This window comes from Octopus sinensis, linkage group LG12, assembly GCF_006345805.1.
Source record: "Octopus sinensis linkage group LG12, ASM634580v1, whole genome shotgun sequence".
NCBI lineage: Eukaryota > Metazoa > Mollusca > Cephalopoda > Octopoda > Octopodidae > Octopus > Octopus sinensis.
Window position 1 is genome coordinate 67,426,453 of NC_043008.1, and position 22,346 is coordinate 67,448,798.

The window sequence follows — 22,346 nt, forward strand, 5'->3', positions numbered from 1 at the left end:
CACTATTAAAGACAGTTCATGGATTTACCAAAGAAATAGAAATGAAATTTGGATTAGAAAAATGCGCCAAAGTAACCATGAAAAGAGGAAAACTAGTTAAGAGTAGCAACATCACACTAGATAAAACCAATGAAATAAAAGAATTAGTCCAAAGCCAAACTTACAAATACTTAGGAATCCATGAACTAGATAAGACACAACACACACAAATGAAAGAGAAAATAAAAAAAGAATATTATAGACGAGTTAGATCAATACTAAAAACAGAGCACAATGCTAAAAACAAGATAATAGGTATCAACACTTTAGCTGTCCCAGTTATAAGTTACAGCTACAATATCCTTAACTGGACACGAAATGAACTGTCCAAAATAGATAGGAAAACAAGAAAAATACTGACAGGATCTAGGATGCATCACCCAAAATCTGACATAGATAGACTATATATACAACGTATAGAAGGTGGTAGAGGCCTTATACAGCTGGAAAACTACTATAAAATAACCACCATAGGACTGCAAAAATACCTACTTCAGAAGGAAGGAAAACTGATCCAGATAGCAGCAAAACACGAGCAAAACAAAAAACTGTTCTCAGTATTTAAGGAAGCTGACAAATACAAACAAGAAATCATACCACCTAATAAACACAAAGAAGAAGAAGAAGATGATGAAGAAACAACAAAAGCTATAAAACAAATGAAATCCAAACTAAAAATAGAACAGCAACGAGCCATGATAAAACGATGGCAAGAAAAGCCCCTTCATGGTAAATACTGCACTAAACTAAACGCAAAAGAAATAGACAAAGAAAAATCCCAGCAATGGTTGAGAAGCTCAGGACTCAAAGCAGAAACAGAGGGATTTTTAATTGCAGCACAAGACCAAAGCCTCCCCACCAGAAATTACCAAAAACATGTAATGAAAAGAAATATTACAAGTAACTGCAGAATATGTGGAGATGGACAAGAAACAATAAATCATATTATCTCTAGCTGCCCAGTCCTGGCTAAGAAGGAATACAGACATGACAGAGTTGGAACCTACATACATTGGAAGCTATGCCAACATTATGGAATAACAACAGAAAAAAGATGGTATAGGCACACACCAGAAAAGGTCACAGAAAACGAGAAAGCAACCATACTCTGGGATATGCCGATACACACAGATAGAGAAATTAAGGCCAACAGACCAGATATAGTTGTCAGAGATCATGAAGAAAAAAAATGCTTTCTAATTGATGTATCAATACCGGCAGATGACAACGTGTCTCTAAAAGAAATGGAGAAACTCTCAAAATACAAAGACCTGGAAATAGAGGTAACTAGAATGTGGAACCTGAAAACAGAAACAATTCCTATCATAGTAGGTGCATTAGGCATGATAAAAAAATATTCAGACAAATACATAACAAAAACACCAGGACTTACAAACACATATAACATACAGAAAATTGCACTACTAGGCACTGCACACATCCTACGCAGAACACTTTCCATACAATAACCATCAGAGCATCACAACAAATCACAGCACATACCCAAGGCACACAGAGCTGCGCTCGGTAGTGAAGTGAAAGCACGCTATAAAAATAAAACTACTGAATAATAATAATAATAATAACCCAAGGTTTAAAACAAACTTTTTTTTTTAAATCTATGTATTAGACATTCACTAGTACAACACCAAAAAAAACCCCAAATATAAGGCACACTAGGCATAACAACAACGTGAACTTCCAACCTGTTGTCTCTTGAGGTCTCTGGGTGAGACTTGGAGCCAACTTGTACAGACATAAAGCAAAAGTCAAACATAGAATAATAATAATAATAATTGTTGCCCTAGTAGATAAAAGAGTGCAAAGTGATACGATTAAAAGTCAACAAATATTGAACTGGACGATAGTATAGACATATGGGCTGAGAGGGACGTTTATATAAAGGTGAGCGGAGGTATGGAAAACATTATACAAAATACATTTCGACGGATTAAAAAATGATCATTAATTTCTTAGTCATAAAAATTATGCCATCTTTTGCAACAGAACATTGGGCAAATAAAAGACAGCCAGGACAAACGAAGCAAACATTATACATAATATTTATTGAGCTTAATTCCGACAGAGCCGCAGCGTGGGCTATTATTGGAAAAAAAAAAGCTATTTGATGTAATTAAGTATTGTTCATAAGGTATAACATCAAGCAAAATATGCAATGGTTTAAATATGTTTTCACTTACCTTACAAACAGCCGTTATTTTCGCGATGTATACTTGCATTCCAATAAGGAAGATAAAATTAGTGACAGCCAAAGAAATGCACAAGTTTACTAAAATCTTTGAAGTCGTTAATTTCCACAGCTTCCTTAAATAATGAAAACCGAAATATTTCATTTGTTGAAGCACAAATCCCTTAGAAATATCATTCAATGCATAAATATTAAGTACGAGTGTATGCATATGTGATGTTCATTTGGAATATAAATGCAATGCTTAATTTATGTGTACATAATATATGTGTACAGACGGCGTTGTTTAAAGCATCTGTGTAAAATAGCTTGTATGAAATCTATATATATAAAACTGAAGTTGTCTGTGTGTGTGTGTGCGGCATATTTATGAGAAGGAATTTACACCGGAGCAAAAACTCTAATAAAGACCTAATTAACGATCTAATTAAAAGGTTTCTTATTGTCTTCCAATGTCTGGGATGTTTCTTAATTTCTTCTATCATGTTAACTGGGTCTAAGACACGTTTGTATGTTGCATTCATCACATAGCTTGAAAACAATGTTTCTGTATATTTCTTCTTAATTAGTGTATAGTGATTAGTAGAAAATGCTTCTGAAATTAGAAATCCATACCTAAAATGGTTCTTAAGTGACATGAATAGATTCAGTTTGGTTTAGTGAACAATTCTGCGAAGAAATTGACGCTGGAGCAGAAAGTCTAATTAATTCCTAATTAAGTGTCTAATTAAAACTTCTTAATTTGTTTTTTCCATACCCGCTTTTTTTCTCAAGTTTTCATTTAAGTATCACTTGTGTCTAAGGAGTAATATTCAATGTGATTCATTACTGGATCTTAAAGTCTAATTAACTTAGTTATTTACGCAAGTTGATTATCTCATAATTAATTAATCCATACCTAAGCATACTTAAGAATCACGTTTCATGGTATTAGGACCATTTGTACACATATTGTGCCTTGCCAGTATTTTGGAGCTTCAAGTCTAATCAAATCAGAACTGGCTCTTAGTCTATTAGGTTAGTTATACTTATTGACAGTGTCTCGTCATGACACATGTTTGACTGAAATAGGTTCAACTTATACTAATAAATAATAGTATACTTATCTTTTCTAGAACATAAGTGAAACTTCCTTGAATGACCAACGCTAAATCAGTGTCCTTGTAATACTGTGCATAAAGTTATTTTGTACATGATTAATTTTCTCCATCATTGGAACTGCGGTCTTCTGTTCGGTATCTCGGGCAACAAAAGTAGGATTAACGTTTATGCTTCGTTCATTACTCTGATGAAGTTCAGGCTGAACTCGAAACACTTGCTTAGATTAGCTCATGCTGAGCATCGTTCTCAGCATCTCTTGCAGCTCGTGCAGATGTAGCTTTTCGGGGAAGACGAAGTCTACGCCGATTATTTTTGTCTGCAACTTGTATATCTGCATTAATCATTGCATTTCCTTCGTTCTGATGTCGAATATTTTCGTTAATCAACGCAGCCTGTAGGAATGCAATTACTGAGGCATAACCGCTGCCTTGAATCGATGTCTCGTCATCATTCTCAGTTGAATGAGAAGATGCAATGGTAACGGCGTTTCTGTTTTTTGTCGGTTTAAGTAATTCTTATTTGTGGGTATGGCAGTCGTAGCAGTTGTGCGATCTGTGTGCTGTTACTATCTACGATGTTAAAGTCAAACCATTAATAGGTATGTTTTGATTTTACAGATTTTTTTAGTTATACGTGATGTAAAATAGTCGATTTTATTCATTTTGCAGGTACAACCACGATTCATGTTGCCCACCATTTCAAAATAAATTTTTTTGCTTTTTTTTGTAACCACAAACTGTTCTTACTAGCGTTTTGGATTTTCCTGTACTTTTTCTTAATGAATACTGTTGCAGTGTTAACTTCTTAATAGATTTTCAGTGCAGTTCGAAACTTGAGCTTCATTTTGCTTTAAATCTACGGGTAATTTTTTTTCTCCATAGTGTTAATAGAAGGAATATTAACCAACAATACCAACAATTGAAGTCGGTATTACACATTTGCAGCACAATCAGAGCAAACTCGAGCATCGCCACAGTATACTTTTATTCATAGATTGAAACTGTGTCAAAACTTTGTAAACGCGATATCAAAGTCTGCCGTTTTAAGCGCAACTAAAAACAAACCCGAGCAACGCCGGGCTATACTGCTAGTATAAAATATATTTAATACTAACTGTGCTCATTGTATAGGTTTTGCTGTTTACGATATCAATTTCTCATAGTCAAGGAATATGTCAGATGTCTATATATGATACATTGAGCGTGGAATGGTATGTTGCACACATAAACGCACATACGCACATATACACAGACGTTCCAAAACGTTGACACAATTTAGAAACTATCTATAGTGAAATATATGCATGAGACTCTTGGCTAAGTGTCTGAAGTAGTATATTATACAAACACACAAACACAACCCGACCTTCACATGGAACACTTAATTAGCAATTGTTGGAAGGGAAATATACAGATAGGATTTCTTGTTAATTGTTTGAAATTTAATATTTAGATAAAGAAAAAAAGGCAGCGAGCTGATAGAATCGCTAGCGCATTGGCCAAAATGCTTAGCAGCATTTCGCCCGTTGTTACGTTGTGTGTTCAATTCTGTCGGGGTCGATAAAATTAGTATCAGTCAAATAATGGGATCGACGTAATCAACTAATCCTTCCCCGAAATTGCTAGCTTTGTGCTAAAATTTGAAACTAATATTTAAATAAAAATTTAAATAGAAGCCTATAAGCAGTATGTTTTATACACACACACACACACACATACACACACACACACACACATACACACACACACACACGGACGGACACACACACACAGACACACACGCACGCACACACACACACAGTCATTACACGGAGCATGTCTGTTAGTATTACGCACGTTTTACCCTGCTTCCATCGGTTGGATATTTCATTTGACGCAGGTTTTTTAGAGATGCTTGTTCTCCCTAACACCAACATTTAGCTGCTTTTCAAGTAGGAGATCTTATTCCATAAAGCTAAGAAACCACGAAGTGACCAGACGATTTATTCACAGGTGAAAATGACAACACAACCAACAGCTTTTTTGTACAAGTGATCCCTGATGTAAAATCGGAGATACACACTCATGCGCACACATGTATACACACAAGCACACACACAAACACACATAAACACACGTATACACACTGACAGCAAATACTCACAGATATAATATTCAATGGTTTACATTGAGTTCCCATCCACGAAATCCACTAACAATGATTTAGTCGAACCGTTGCTACAGTACCAAATATAAACTTTATTTTGATTTCTTCATAAAATATAATTTTTTAATAAAATCTAACACTATCTCCGAGTGCTTTGTATTATTATAATTTTATTTCTGATCGAGTAAGTACTATTAGCTCTATTAATAAAGTACTATTAAGTACTATTAATAAAGTAAGTACTATCAATAAAGGATTCGAAGGAAAATTAGTCGTAACATAGAAATATTACACAAGCTGGGAATCAAATTTGTGAATATCATTTCACTACTGTCACTACAATTTTAGTCTATATTTTTCTGAATTCACAAGCTTAAAACTAACTCTACTTTAACACGCAGGATAGGTCTCCCTCCCTCCCCCCTCTTTCATTCTCATGTCATTCTTACTGTGAGTCACAAAACCAGCAGTAAAATACTTGTCCTTTTAATCCTCATCAGAGTTCACAATATTCTGGAATCATTCCTCATCTATGTTTTTCCTGGAGACATCAACCACATCAACTCACCAGCTTTTGAGAATTTCTCAGAATAATGGATGCTGGCCCTCTGCATTTGAACAGTTTATCAAAGAAAAAAAAAAATGAAATGCTTACTTGAAATAAACATGGACTATTACTGTAAGAATGAGAAAGACAAATGATATTCCACAGCCGGTGTTTGATATAATAGATAAGAGTTGAGAATTCTTTATATTTCTTTCATTTTGGTAGACGTCCTGCAATAAAAACAGTTTAGCTCATCTTCATCTTCCTTTGTTGTGTTAGTTAATAATTATATACATTATGAGAGTATATATTGGTGTATAAGGTGAAAGCTACTGTATGCTCCATTAGTAATGTTCTTAACACTGACAATGATAGAGACAACATTAGTGACCTAACAATTAAATCTCCGTCCTGGTGATTTCAAGAGATACTAAACCTGTCATGGAGTGAACTTACTTGCTGTGTTCAAAATTCCTATTGGTTAAAATATTTACCATAAATAGAGGTATGGTTTACTGTTGTAGGCAGCAGAGGTGGTGTACAACTGACAGTTATTGGATACATATGTATTATTGAGATGAATCTCTCAGGTGGGAAACCCTATGCATGAGACGAAAAATCTTGTAAAAGAATCATGAAAAGACCAAATGTTTAATGCCCGAATAGCAGACATGTTTTGTGTGCTATGAAGATCTGTACTACCTTAAATGCATCTTTGTCAGTTACATGACCATTCACATGGTCTCAGCATAATTGAAGATTATAGAATCAAGAGAGATCACTCTCACAATCTCCACCCCTTCACATCAATGTTGGAGAAATTCTTATGTATGGCATTGAGGATGGTAACTTTGGACATGTAAAAGACACAATTCAGAGTTTAAAACTATAAACAACAGCAAAGCAGTGACTTTTTACAATGTCAACCTCTCTTATTTACCAAGATACTCTCTAATACAAAGTCTTGAGGGTATGTTATTATATGACTCTTTAAAATTATTAATGCATAGCATAACTGCCAAATTAAGGTAATTTACAACTTGTCTTTGTGTTACCAACCATTAATAGTGCAAAACTTGTAAGATGGTTGCAGAAACAAAGTACTTTCTCTCCTGGTACATAATTGGACGCATTGCAGCCTTTTGTTGACCAATGAGGATCCTGCCCAGGGGTTTCATCCCAGTAAACACACTGTGGGTTGGTGGCATTCTGAAAAATTTAAAATTCAAATAATTGAATCAGATTACTTTGTAATTGTAATTAAAAAACATGTAATTATAATGTGGCTTTCCTCATATGACCATGGTCATCAACGTTTGGTTGTTATCGCCATTATGAATCTAAAATCACGGTTTGTGAAATAACTTAACTGACCACTCTTTATCGTTTATAAATCTATGCATGTTATCGTAATTTATAACATATCATCATAAAAAAGGAAGAAGAAACGGGACAGTGTAGTTCTCGATATATTAAATGAAATATGTAATGATAAGATGTTGATGACGTGTATGTGTTTCATTATAGGTTTACTTGGTCAGGAATGACATGCAGATAAACTACAACAATCGGAACCATATGAAATCTTCACCAAAACTTTACACTGGAAATACGCAGCTACAACCTAAATATGCTATATACAAACATACAAAAGAAACTGACAGGTTACACTAAAATACAACACAAACAATCAGAAACGTATCTTGGGATTAAAAGAATATTTCAAACAACACACAATATTTGCAAGAATAATAATATAAGTTATAACTCTCAACATAGTAACAACCATGCTCTGTAATGCAAGATTAATTGAAGATCAAAGATTAACTGAAGATTACAGCCAGCAACATGAATCATTAAAATATACATGTACATATCTGCATCTACATCACACACACACACACACACACACACACACACACACACACACACACACACACACACACACACACAATTTGGTTACGGAAAAGGTTTTGAATATGTAAATAAAACTCCTATTCCATTATGCCGACCGCAATCTAACAATGCTGACCAGTGAGCCAGTTTTTCGGGGTTCCATCAAGTTATACCCATATAATGTATAATAATAATAATAATAATAATAATAATAATAATAATAATCCTTGCATGGAATCTATATAGATTTAATGTATCATTGTGTGCGTTCCCACAAATCACGTAACTGTGATTATTATATATTCTTTTACTTGCTTCGGTAATTTAACTGCAGCCATGCTGGAGCACCGCCTTTAGTCGAACAAATCGATCCCAGGACTTATTCTTTGTAAGCCGAATACTTATTGTATCAACCCCTTTTGCCGAACCGCTAGTTTACGGGGAAGTAAAAACACCAACATCGGTTGTCAAGCGATGGTGGGGGAAAAACACTGACACACAAATATACTACTACTACTACTACTACTACTAGTAGTAGTAGTAGTAGTAGTAGTAGTAGTAGTAGTAGTAATAGTAGTAGTAGTAGAATCGGATGATAATGGTGATGATGGATAACTTGTGTTAATCGGAGAGAATGTGTAATTTGAGTAGATTTGATTGTTGTGAGGACCTAAGGACTGTGTAATTTAATAGGTTTTCAATTGTACAAGTATTGAGGAGCGGTTGTAGTAGTTGTAGTAGTAGTAGTAGTTCCGCTGTGGTTCATTGTGGTTCATATGACCTTCAAATGAAACGTTAACAAAAACTATAGCAATAATAGATACGTAAATATTACCTCATGTATTAAATTGAATGAAATGGTAACTGGTTCATCAAGCTTGGTTATTTGGATGTTAGGGATATTTGAAGCAATAATATGACTGTTAATTTTTGAGATTCTTTCGTTCCTAGATTTTTGTATTACCTGTAAGGAGAAATCATTAATCAAATTGATATATTCAACAGAAGAAAAGTTTAATACGCAGTTAAAGTATGAAACCAATGTTAGTGTTGTACTTCAACATTGACTTCTGGGACTTGACTGAGGAAAGAAGGCCACGAAAGACCCGTCTTTGTTTGCCTGTCCTTCTAATAATAATAACATCGAAAAAATACCCTAGGAATGAGAACTCAGGTTGGAAATTTCCCCAAGACACCTGATGAAGGCTGGAGGGTATATCAGCCGAAACGTTGGGTTAACAACAAGCACAATGAGGACAAATATCCGTCAAATGTAAATAGTGTAAATAATATAAGTAATGTAATCCATTGCAAACCTTATATTGCTGGCACTGTTAGTAAAGAACTACTACTACATAAGAACTGCTTTGTATTGTTCTTATTTAGCACTGCCAACGAATTGAGGTTGGTAAATAACTTTGGATTAAATTACCATTTTCTTCTGAAGATCTAGTGCTTTTGTGTTTATGCAATCGTCTACATAACGATTGACGCACAACATACTAGTATTCGCTGGTGGAATATGTGTAAATATTATAAAATTTATACTGATATAATTTAAAGAAAAACTAAATCACGTGTTTTATTCTACTCACGAATATACAGCACTCAGTAAATTTTCAAGGGTATATAATTCTAAAAAAATCAGAGGCCAAATAGTGTTTTATTCTTGATTAGGATTTGAATATACTTGGGTTAACACGAATTTCTAAACATTAGATTTAAGCTCATCTAACTTCTGCATAAATCAGCGAGTGGTTTATTTGCCGATTTGTTTAGTGAAAAAAAGATTCTGAATTCAGCGTATTCGTTACTGTGGAGGCCAAAGAAGGCTGGAACGACGGTGTCTGATGATTCACTGATATCATTCTGAGCGAGCATAAGAGAAGTTTCTCTGAGACAAAATAATACAATAAACGCCATTCATAATTTCTAAACGCATTATAATAAGCTCGCAAGCACATCTTTACACACACATACATATAAATATTGGCAATTGTGTTCTATCAGTGTTGTTTGCTCCGTTATAAAAAAAAATAGCTTTGAATTCAAGTATTCTCTAGTCAGCTGCAAGAACATAAGTATGAAATTTTTTTCCATACCGTATACAGCTTATCATCGCGCATGGAGTAAAATGAGATCCTTGAAACGGATGACCGTTCTTCGGCTTGTAGGTGGTTTAAAATATTCTTTGGTAATGAAATATAATCCATTAGAGTTATATCTTCCAATTCTAGATCTGGATATGATGAGTTATATACCTGGTGGAGGAAAATGAAAAAAAATTGAAATTGATAAGTACAAAACACATTTACTAATGTTGCTGTTGTTATTGTCGTGACATGTACTTCTTCCATAACCACTACAATGCGAAAACATTACAATTAACATAATAGCTAAAACTACCGTTATTAACCACTACTGCCAGTCATTCACACAATCTGATGATTTCTACGTTGGTCGACTAATTTTTGATGTAGTCAGAAGTTTTCTCTTTTTTTTTTGTCTCAAACAATTCCTCGTTCTCAGTAACTCTGCGACATGTATACGGTAACATTTCTTGTAAAATTATGTTACCTCAGTCTTTTTAACCAATGAAATCAGTTCTTATTATTTATTTTAAAAACGCTCTGTAATTGGTTGCACACAAACACATAGCCAGATATACACACACATAATTACACACAGACACAAACATCTTTTTCACTATACTGGTTGACAGCATTAAAAATACGAGGGTAGGTTGAAATGTTCATAGGCTGATCAGACTCTCATGGAATGTGACCAAATGGGGTTTATTTTTCAACATAGACCCATTTGCGGCCCACACATTTCTTCCATCGGTGCTTGGATCACATTAGTGAAGAAGCTTTTATTCTGTTGCTCAAAAAAAGTCATCCACAGCAGACATTTCGGCATCATCACTGCGATACTAGTTCCCACCCAGATATTTTTTCATGTTGTGGAACAGATGACGGCCAAATGGGGCCAAAGCAAGAGAACAGAGACGGTGATCAACCAGTTCAAATGCGCAGACACGTACAGCAGCCACTGAAACCGAGGACTTGTTTGCTGGAGTGTTGTGCTAATGAAGCGACACTCCTTTCATCAGTTTTCCGATGCATTTGGTTTTGAGAGCCTTTCGTAAATGCCTCAGCAAGTTGGCATATATTCCATTGATGATGTGGCCCTTTTCAAGATAGTCAATAAACACTGTGTTTTGCATCCCGAAACCTGAGGCAATCACCTTCTCTACAGATTAAATGACTTTAGCCTTCTTTGGAGCAGGTGAGGAAGCATGTTTCCACTGCAAGGATTGTCTCTTTATCTCTAGCTCAAAGGGATGACGCTAACACTCATCCTGGTTTAGAAAATGTTCAAGCAAATCAGCTGGATGTGCCTCAAACAATGTCAGATTATCCCGTGGTGTGATCAATCTGGTGCGCTTATGAAGAAGCTGCACCCAAAAAAGTATCATGCTGTAACTTATAAAACCCTAGCCTGGCTCGTGGTGTTTTATGGCTGCGTCACATGGAGTGTGAGGGGGATAATACAAACAGACCGTAGGCGTACCAGGTGATCTGCTACAGGCGGCTGTTGCAGATCAGATGGGCAACGTTAAAGTGTGAACGTTTTAGTCCCGAAGAGATGGGAGCGGACTGAAATATGTACAAACTGCAATAGTTTCTCCAAGTTATCAGGATATAAATCTCCAAGTTATCAGGATATAAAACCTCTGTACTAATATTCCCGATAGAGGCGGCTGGTTGGACGAAAAACAGATTTGATGGCGACAAAGACAGAAATTAACGGACAGAACCCTGGCGCCGTGTGTGATTGTAGCAAAAGATTGTGTGTGGTAAAGAGCAATAGTTTGGACTGAGTCCCCCGACCCTAAGCCATAAAGATGGGAATATACATTTATGGTATGTGTGTTGCGCGCGCGCGCGCGCGTGTGTGTATGTGCGCGCGCGTGAATTGTAAACTTCATCAAGCCATGTTCCGTACCAACCTTACATAGCAATGCATGTATTATATTTCATTCTAATGTATTTTATTAGCTTTAATGTTTAGCACAACTGAATAACAAGCAAGCAATCTCAAGAAAGAAAATTACCACATTCTTTGCTTCAGTTTCATTGGTTTCATATAAAATTCCATAGAAAAGACCATTGAAAACCTTCTCCACTTTGGCAACACCAACGCCAAGATTGTCATATAAAACTGTGAGTTGTTGCTCTTTCAGTAAAACATTTTCTGGAATTGTTCCTATAACATTCAGCATTCTGTTAGAAAATGAAGAAAATAGCTTTTAATTAACAGTATCTTTCAAATACGTAACTAGCTATAGATGTAATTACACTAATTATGTTATCTAATACAGCTTTGTATGCTATTGTTGCTAATATTGCTTTTATTACTTCTGCGCTTGCTACTGTTATTGCGGATGCAATTACTTTTATTGTTTATGTTGTTGTATCTAATGCAGCTGCTGCTGCTATTATTGCCACTAAATTAGTCTAAATTTAGTCTAAAATAATTCTAAATATATGTCTCTAACAAAAGTACACCAAAATGACATTTAAGAGCCAGTAATTAAGTTAAACTATTTATTAAGAAATACTATAGATTGCTACATTTAATTGCTTCATTCAAGCCAGATAACCGTAAGTATTCTCCACGAACACATAGACTTTAGCGTAATAAGTATATTAAGGCATGTCTTTATAACTGATAATTATGCTCGTTAGTTTGTGTAAGTGAAAGCAATGAGGAACTACAAGAGAAATATGTTAATGAAATTACCAACAGTTTAGCGGAAATATACAATGATATCAAAATGATCCAAGACAAGTTGAAGAGCAAATAATCATTGAATTGATCACAGCCCAAAGTATGGTCATAAATGTTTGCGGTGACCTTTCTACGAACTGCAACAGCAGAAGAATAATATAGCAATCTGTCAATTGAATAGGGCCTTTAAGACCATTGTAAACGAAAATGAATTGAACATCACACTCTTAAACTTTGTTATTTTATGCGCCAAAAGAAAAAATAACTGGGTAAAACTTAGAAATAAAGCAATATATCGTCGTAAAAAAATAATCTGGTAAAAAAAAAACTAATGTGGAAAAAAACTCTAAAAACAAATCAATATGTTACGATCTGACATAGACACTCAAAAACATAAACAATAATCATAATATAAAACTGTATAAGTAGAGAAAGATAATGAGAAAATATAAATGAAACTTTGCGCACGAATCTGAAGATAAAACAAAGCGCGCAGACCAAAGCTGCGTGCACACACTGCTTTGAAAACAATCAGTGTTCTTCAAAGTGAACCAAAGAAATCCTATTGACACACTGGAAAAAACACATTCAAAATAGAAATCTCCTCCGAGAAGAAAAATGCATGAGTTTCCGAGTCAAGTTTGGGCAAATGATAAGGAGCATAAATGAGGTGAGACAGTGAGCTTACAAAAGAACAAATATGGGAAAGGTAGGTGTAGAAGAAAACAGTCTTACACTGAAAAAGATGTAAGATCCCAAACTATTGGCTTAACAGCTTTACAAATTCGTATAAAATGCAAACTTACTATTACAACATAAGCTGTAAATGATCCCAGAACTCCCCAAAATTATGAAACAAAAATTTCTAAGAACTGCAAGACACATAAAATGCATTACAAGAATGTACAACATTCTTACATCTGATCTGAGGGAAAGCACATAAACTTTCCTCTTTAACAACATTTTTCCTGGTGAACAAAAAGGAGCAGACGTAGGTTATATGGACGTGGGGTTCAACTGTTAATTAACAAAATGATTCTTGATGATTGTAATAACAAGATAAACATCTTTCAATAGCCTGGATGGGCTACAAAAAATCCTTTCACACGGCTGGATGAAGGACTACTAGGAGGCATTCAACATTTTACCAATAATCAGGATTTCTTTTATTTCATGTCATGAAGCTTTGGAAAGCAATAATTATTCTCAAACAAGTACCGCAACTATAAATTGAAATTAGGGTTAGGGTTGAGTGCATTTGATCTAATGCACTTAACAAGAACAGATGAGATGGGAGGAACATGTGGAGAGAAAAATAAGTTTGGATGAGATATGGAGATGGACCACATCTCAGCTAAGTTTTCTGATTCGTTCATCCTATGATGTCTTGCCATCACCTACAAATCTAGTAAGATGGAACGTCTCAGAGAGTTAGGCACTCACTAATGAGAGAAAAGATAAGGAATGTTATCGTAGAGTAAGAGCTAGTCTGAAAACCAGAAGCGAAACACGTAGGTCATGCTTATAATCACATACAGCTTCAAAGTCATCTCTAAGATGAACCAAGTTTATGTCAAAACCCGAAAGTTAATATCAACGCATCACGTAAATGTAGATATAGGTCGAATGTAAATTCCGAGAATAGGTGTTCAGGAATTATAATCTCAAATCTCGCTGAAAATTTCAGCCAACAGGAAAACGACTGAATGTTAAAGCTGATTCTTAAACTTGAAGATCTCAAAGAGTTGCATTTATTGACAAAAATTGCAATAATATACCATCGGGATGAAAGGTAAAAATCGACTTCGGTGGTATTTGAACTCAGAACAAGCCAGAAAAAATTCCGCTAAGCATTTTGTTCAGCGTGCTAACGATTCGGCCAGCTTGTCGACTTAAATAAAAATTTTAAAATTTGGCAGAAGGCCAGCAATTTTAAAAGAGAGGTAAGTCAATTACATTGACCCCAGTGTTCAACTGGTACATGTATTATCGACCCCTAAAGGATAAAAGCAAAGTCGACCTTGGCGTAATTTGAATCGAAAACGCAAAGGAACAAAAAAATTCCGCTACGCATTTTCTCCGACTGGTTCACGATTCCACCTTCCTGCCGGCTTAAATACATTACAATCGTCTTTTCTGCTATAGCACAAGCTCTGAAATTTTGAGAAGGGAAACTAGTTGATTGCATAGACCTCAGTGCTCAGCTGGTACTTTTTTCATCGATCCCGGAAGAATGAAAGGATAAGTCGACTCCGGCAGAATTTGAACTCAGAATATAAAGGCGAACAAAATGCCACTGAGAATTTTGTCCGGAATACTGAGGATACTTACTACCAGCTAATGCAACATCTATATCTTGTGGTGTTAAGTGATAAATATCCCAGAGAAGGGATACTTATTTCATTCCAAAATATGTCTCATCTGCTCATAACAGCATGAATTGAAATGTAACAGATGGGACTTCTTCAAATCGGGAATGAATCGTTATACTGTAGATGTGAACTCTGGAGTCATCAAGTGTTAGCCCAAAGTTATGATCATTTGCTTTTTTATTTTCATTTTACGAAAATTGATAGGGAATATAAATGAAATTAAAGACAAGCATATGATGGTATTTTATTATTCGCGCTATCATAAATGATCTTTGACACAACAATTTCTTTGTTTCGTAAGATTTCTATCTATATAATACCTGTAAATAAACTGATATATTGCACATGCATCAATTGTTAATAACTTCAGCCATATTTTAACCAAAATACTCTAGCTGAAACTCTGCTGCACTACTTTACAGGCTAAACAATAAAATCTGACAGTTTCTGCAATAAAATCTTCCATTGCAGAAGAGATGGCCTCGACTTTTAACTACTAATCAGCAATTAACTATAATATATTACCATTAACATAATTTTATAAGGACAGCTATGTTCCCCAACATAGTCTATAAGTTATTGAATCCTTTCCAAGACGTTTAATCTACTTTTTAAAAAATTACAATGATTTATAAGATCACTGTTTTTCAAATCCATAAATTTAAAATTATAGCTAGTAAAAACAGCCAGGAAGTGGGAAACCGAAGCAGCGACTGATAACATTTTGTCTTCTCTTACATACCGAGATATGGTGGGTTCAACGCAAATTCATCGGAAGGGACTTGGTTTTGGCGCAGATGGGTTCCGACCGTTTGCACGTATGATGCGGAACGAACACAGATCTGTTGTTAGAAACAGCGTCATTATCTTCGTGCACTCAGGACAGTAGATCCGTTTCAAAAAGAAGTAGAAACTTCCTGTGACCGACGAAAAGTGGAACGGCTTTTGGAAGGTGGCTACAGATTCACCAGGATGTCAGGGACTCTTTCCCATCCCAGTTAAGAAAAAACGGGACATTTTTAATGTGGTGTGAAAGAAAGAAAGTGGTAAATCTAGTCGAGTTAAAAGTTCCTCATGAAGATTACATGGACGCCGCTTGGGCTCAAAAGGTTGACCGTTATGTAAGCCTCCTCGAAAAATGTAAAGACGCAGGGTGGAAAGCAGAGCATTTTCCAATCGAAGTTGGATGTAGAGGATTTGTTGGAGACAGTGTGAGACGACTGTTGTTATCGTTAGGCCTAACTCACCGTAAAGTAAATACCACCATGAGCGACATCCAAACTACAGTGGAAACGGCTAGCTGCTGAATTTGGTTAAAAAGAGACGATGAGCGATGGCTAGAAGAATATTAAGTTTTATTTGATAACCAGTTAATCTAGCAAGCGGGGCCTTATATCAGTGCGCAATGATGCCGTCGAGAGTTAGGCTCCGAAACGGCACGCATTCTTTCCTGATGACCTCATACACTTGCTGACTTCCGGTATGCGGAGATTTCGACTGGTAGCACTTGCATGTGCAAGTTGTTTGCAAAACATCTTGACTGAACTAAGTGCTTTAACTCAATCATTTCGCTATTTTAGACTACTACTACTACTACTACTACTACTACTACTACTACTACTACTACTACTACTACTACTACTACTACTACTACTACTATTACTACTACTAGCAAATTTAATTTGAATCTTACCTGTTCACACTTTTGTTAGCTTGTTCTGACACAACCAAAATTTCCTCTGGTGTGTTTATCACATTGTTGATACTAAGAAGAATATCATTCACTGTTACATTGGTGGTCACATTTGATATCAATGGCATCATTTCCTCATGAACGGCTATAACCAAATTAATATCTTCTTCTTTAAAATACATGGATTTCTCTGAAACACCTAAGAGCTCTTTCGCAATAGTGTCGATATTTTCTGCAATGGAAAATTTAACATAAAATTTACGTAAGTTTCGGGCCTTTTCAGATGAAATATTAGATGCAAATTAAACGTCATATAACTATCAATGAATGATTAGAAGTTCATTAATTACTCCAACTTTCCGTAACATAGATATTGTTAGATGTATTAAGTTCATCATTAGTTTACTCATTGTTATACATCTTCAGTGTCTCATGATCTAATTAAGGAAATGAAAGTCATTTTTGCTATAACATAAATAAAATGCTAATAGCTTTTAAAGTCTGAAAAGTTTGGGTAATTTTAGCCAACTTAAGGCTACAACAGTCCGATCGTTACATGAACTGCACTACAGTTTATTTTTTCGTCATTTAACGTTCTCGCTGTAAAATATATATTGTTTACAAGAACTAAATTACAGCGTGTTTTTTCGTAAATTAACGTTTTGTTATTTTTCGTATTTAAATGCTTGTTCCAAAGTTTCACATGACTTTATTCATTAAAACTTACTAAAACTTCCATCTATGAATGTTTTGTCGTTGCAGTGTTGTCATTAGTCGCTGTAATGTTGTCATCACGCAAAAAATACTAACTTCCAAATCCTGTGTTTTGATTGGGTAAAAATTATCAAATCTTAAACCTCTGAAAAATTCTTCACAAACATTTCTGGAACAAGTGAATTACATCAGATTCAGCGTAAAAAAAACATCAATACACTAAATTTGAAAATTTTCACGTAATTTAACAGTGACAGAAAGTGAAGCCAAACCGTAAAAAAACCCTGTGTGGATTGTAAGGGGGTTTATGTTAAAAATTGAACTTCATTTGGTTACATTCCATGAGAATATCTTGGCCAGCCTAAGAACTTTTCAGCCGACCCTCATAATAATAAACATTATTATTATATCTGTGTTTGTTTTCATATTAAGATTGAGAAAATAGACTTTGTTCATCAAAAATTTTGGACTTGAGTTTGCACCCCCTAAGCGAATTTCATTCCAGGTCCACTGTTTACACACATACACACACACACACACACACACACACACACACACAACACACACACACCACACACACACACACACACACACACACACATGCACACATACACGCACAAACACACATGAATTGACTCACTGACATATATACGTATGCCTGTGAATCAGTTAGTTTGATGTCGTTGTCAAAATAAGTCTATTGGTTAGTCCCTTGATGACAGCGTTACTAAAAAAAACCCACAAAGCTCGAGATAGACACCTGCTGCAGACTGACAGACTCTTAACAACATTTACTATAAATCTTATGCAACCCAAAGCACACGAAAATATACCGTTTAATTTAACACAAAAAATATGATCAATCGTTTTGAACCTTGAAACTAGTATGAAAAGCATCCAATACTTAAACATATATGACTTAATAGATAATTCTCAACAATATAAATGGCCACGGAAAAAGAAGGTGCCAGAGCAATTAGACATTAAAATATTACAAAGAATGAGAAACAATTTGATTATTCAAAATAATCTACCTTACATTACAACATACAACGCAAGAAATACACAAATACGCAAAATAATCTAGGGAAAAAAACGGCCAATGTCCTTTAAAAATTACCAGTTCCGAATTGCCTATCAAAGGCACAACCACAATATTCAGGGCTGGATTAAGACCCATAGAGACCCTAAGATTTTGGCACACCCATATATATGTAACTAGCCGACGTACACGGTAATTCCCGGGACAGCGGGGCTTATCCCATGGTTCTGTTCTCATAATTGTTTCGCTAATCCAATAACAACAATACAAAGTATGTAGCCCTTAAAACGGTTTTAGTGCATTTACAGAGAATACCGAATTGTCTTACACAGGATCTTGTTTTTAGAAATTCCCAATAAGTTATGAATACCCAAATTGTGAAGTCAGTAATAACATGAAATTAGTTACCCGATAGTAAGAATTCAAATAAAATAGCCCCGAAAAGTCCCTTAATGCGTTCCCAGCGTATATAGAACATAGGAAGAAATACTAGTAATACTAATAAGGTATGTATACTATTTACTTGTTTAAGGGTTGTACTGGATAAATTGCGAAAATAACTCTAACAGTTCAAATACTAAGAAATAAGCATACTCAATTTCATTTTTACCAAATAATTTAGGAAAATGAATGGGTTATTTCCCTTGACTATATATAATGATCTCTTCCAGGGGCGAATGGATTATTTCCCTTGGTTTTTAAAATAAAATATATTAGATATGCATATAAGGATATATATAACAATCTGAGTATGCCATGAGGTTTCCACACGAGTTCTACTCACGTGTCAAGTTTCATCAAAATCGATAAAATGATGTAGGAGAAGTTAGCTAACAACTCCACAAACGCACCCACAGACAGAATTTCTCACGTATGTAATAGGTTGAAAACATACACAATAATAAACAATAAAATGAATTTTTAGATTTTAAAGTAAAACAAAACAAACCGTAAGATGAAAAATAAACCTTATTTCTATATACCTTTACTTTATTTATATTTGAAAAGATTTCTCCTACTCATTTTAATTGTAAACTCTTTGATGAGATCCTCTCTATGACGTGATGAACACTTCAAAATTACATCCTTGTCGTATAAATCACTTCAAATATTTTAGCAAGTTGAAATTGAATTCTTTTGTGCCATAAAGCATTTGTCAATTCTATAGTGCCCCCCCCACCTCCCTTGATGCCCTAAGCACCTGCTTATTTTACTTAATGGTTAATCCAGCGCTGCCAATAGTAAAAAATTGTGGTTGCACCAACTGCAGAAAGGCATCATATTTAAAGAAGATACATCCTATAAATTCAAACTAAGACATGTCTTTACTAGAAGAAATCATTTCACATGTTTGTCAAAAAAGTTAATTTGTTGTTTAGCGTAATGATTGTAAATAAAATTACTAATACACATGAGAACTGGAGAACTAGACTAATTATTCATATGCAAAGAATAGGCGAACCTAATATCAGACAAATCCATAGTTCAAAGAGAATAGCTAGACTTGTGAGGAACAATTAAAATCCCCCAAATTGATAGTCATTCCACTTTATCTTTGGTGTTAAAAAGTACACATAGGAAATACGGACAAAGAGAGAAATATCTTTTCTAAAAGATACAAACCACAGAAAATTTAGCAATATATAGAACACATACACAGGAAGTCGCTACTTTGAATTTGAAACCGGGACTTTGAGAGCGGAACCAAGGGATAAGTCCCGCTTTCCCAGGAATTACTGAGTACGTCAGCTAGTTACATATATATGGGGTACCAAAATCTTAGGGTCTCTATGGGTCTTAATCCAGCCCTGAATATTGTGGTTGTGTCTTTGATAGGCAATTCGGAACTGGTAAGTAATTTTTAAAGGACATTGGCCGTTTTTTTCTCTAGATTATTTCGCGTTTTTGTGTATTTCTTTTTCCAAATAAGAAATCTTTCAAATAAGATTATAGCATTTCAGATTGAGTAATGACGTAATCAGAGGACTGACTAACAAGATTCTTTGATAAAATCCCAAATTATGGAAGGTGATTGCAATGAGACAGAGTGAGAAGAAAGCAGAATGGAGAAATAGTAAAGTAGATGAAGGGAATGAAATACCCTCTCGTAAAAATATTGGGTGGTCCGGAAAATTCGTGCCGATTTTTAAAGGAAAGAAAAAGGTCAATAAATACTTGCCATTACATTTTTAATCAACCAAATATGAACCATTTTGTTGCACAATGCGTCTCCATCTTTCTTTTAACTTGAAAATACCCTGTTCCCAGAATTGAGGTGGTTTCATGGCAAAGAATTCATCAAGGTATCTTTTTTTATATCATCCAAGGAATTGAAAATTTTATCTTAAAACTATTCTGCAGAGACCTGAATAAGTGGAAATCCGAAGGAGCAATATCTGGTGAATATGGAGGGTGGGGTAACACATCCCAGCCGAGCTGCAGCAATTTTTGTCTGGTTCCCAAAGTATCAAGTGCCGAAAATGAACTTTCTTATCTTCCATTTTAAAGGGTTACATAATTAAGACAGGTTATAGGAACATAAACCTTCCTCCACGAAAAGATAGCTTAAACTGTGCTCTAAATGGAGATGTAGTCAAATCCTATTTTATGGACTCAACCATGTTCTAAAATAAGTCAAAAGGTAAGCTACTATAATTCGGTACGAACTTTCCAGACAGCCCAATAGAATATATATAAATATAACAACGGAAATGGTGTATTTTATACTATAATCCTCATCCATCAAAGAAGGATCTTAAGTGATATATTTAAGAATAGCTATGCATAAAATAATTAATAAAAGCATAAGATTAAGTTATTTTAATCAAAATAATTATCAGTTCAATGGAAAGTATTAAAAGTCGCTAAATAATTATAAATACGTATACACGCAAAAATGTATCCGTTTGTCTTTTACTAGCGAGGAAAAGAAATAATTATAATCATTAATAATTATAATTAATATTAATATTACGATAAATTTTAAGGAAAATTTTGGAGATTATAACTTTTAAATCCCCCATAAATTATGGAAGAATCTCGTTGGATGATAGAATTTCACTAAAGTGAAATTCCGACAAAAGCTATTTACCCCAATATTGTCTATTCATACATTTTGCGATGTTTCAGATATTACTAAATATGTAAGATACATTATATTAAGTAGAAATTTATTAATAAACCAACAGTGTAAAAGTACCGAGAGTAGTGATATATATATATATATATATAAGATTGATAAAATTGAGGTATAAGATTAAATATATGACATATATTAACATTAGGTTATGACATATATTAACACGATTTTATATTATGCTATTCAGCGACAACAGTGGCTATCTCTCCTCCAAATACCAACATGAACTTCCAACTACAAGTATATAAGTATTTGGGTTCACTTACGACTGGCTTATTTTAATCAATGCAAACATGTTTCTCTATTTTCCGTAAATGTCATCTTAACATATTTTTGAGGTGACAATATTTAATCCATTTTCGAATGCTCCTCATCACAGCAAAATCCAATCCTCAGGTAAATGTAACTTCATCACAAATTAATCATTCATCATCAATACCTTATTTCTAACTCCAAATTACATTTACATTAGATAGATATTTGTCCTCATCTTGTTTGTTGTTAACACAACGTTTCGGCTGATATACCCTCCAGCCTTCATCAGGTGTCTTGGGGAAATTTCGAACCTGGGTTCTCATTCCTAAGGTATTCTTCTTCTTATTATTATTATTATTCAGGTCACTGCCTGGAATCGAACTCGGAATCTTGGGGTTAG

General features: G+C 34.6%; 1 protein-coding gene across 1 annotated transcript in view; it reads right to left on the reverse strand.

Moving 5' to 3' along the window:
- Positions 1–22,346, reverse strand: part of LOC115217936 (adhesion G-protein coupled receptor G6-like) — a 46,433-nt gene that overhangs the window by 14,676 nt on the left and 9,411 nt on the right. Inside the window, exons 6-12 of the mRNA XM_036508036.1 lie at positions 16,797–17,028; positions 12,055–12,223; positions 10,040–10,198; positions 8,773–8,901; positions 7,101–7,250; positions 6,150–6,271; positions 2,241–2,364 (exon numbers count right to left, since the gene is read on the reverse strand). Coding sequence (XP_036363929.1) covers positions 2,241–2,364; positions 6,150–6,271; positions 7,101–7,250; positions 8,773–8,901; positions 10,040–10,198; positions 12,055–12,223; positions 16,797–17,028 — 1,085 coding nt within the window. The remainder of the gene's footprint in view (positions 1–2,240; positions 2,365–6,149; positions 6,272–7,100; positions 7,251–8,772; positions 8,902–10,039; positions 10,199–12,054; positions 12,224–16,796; positions 17,029–22,346) is intronic.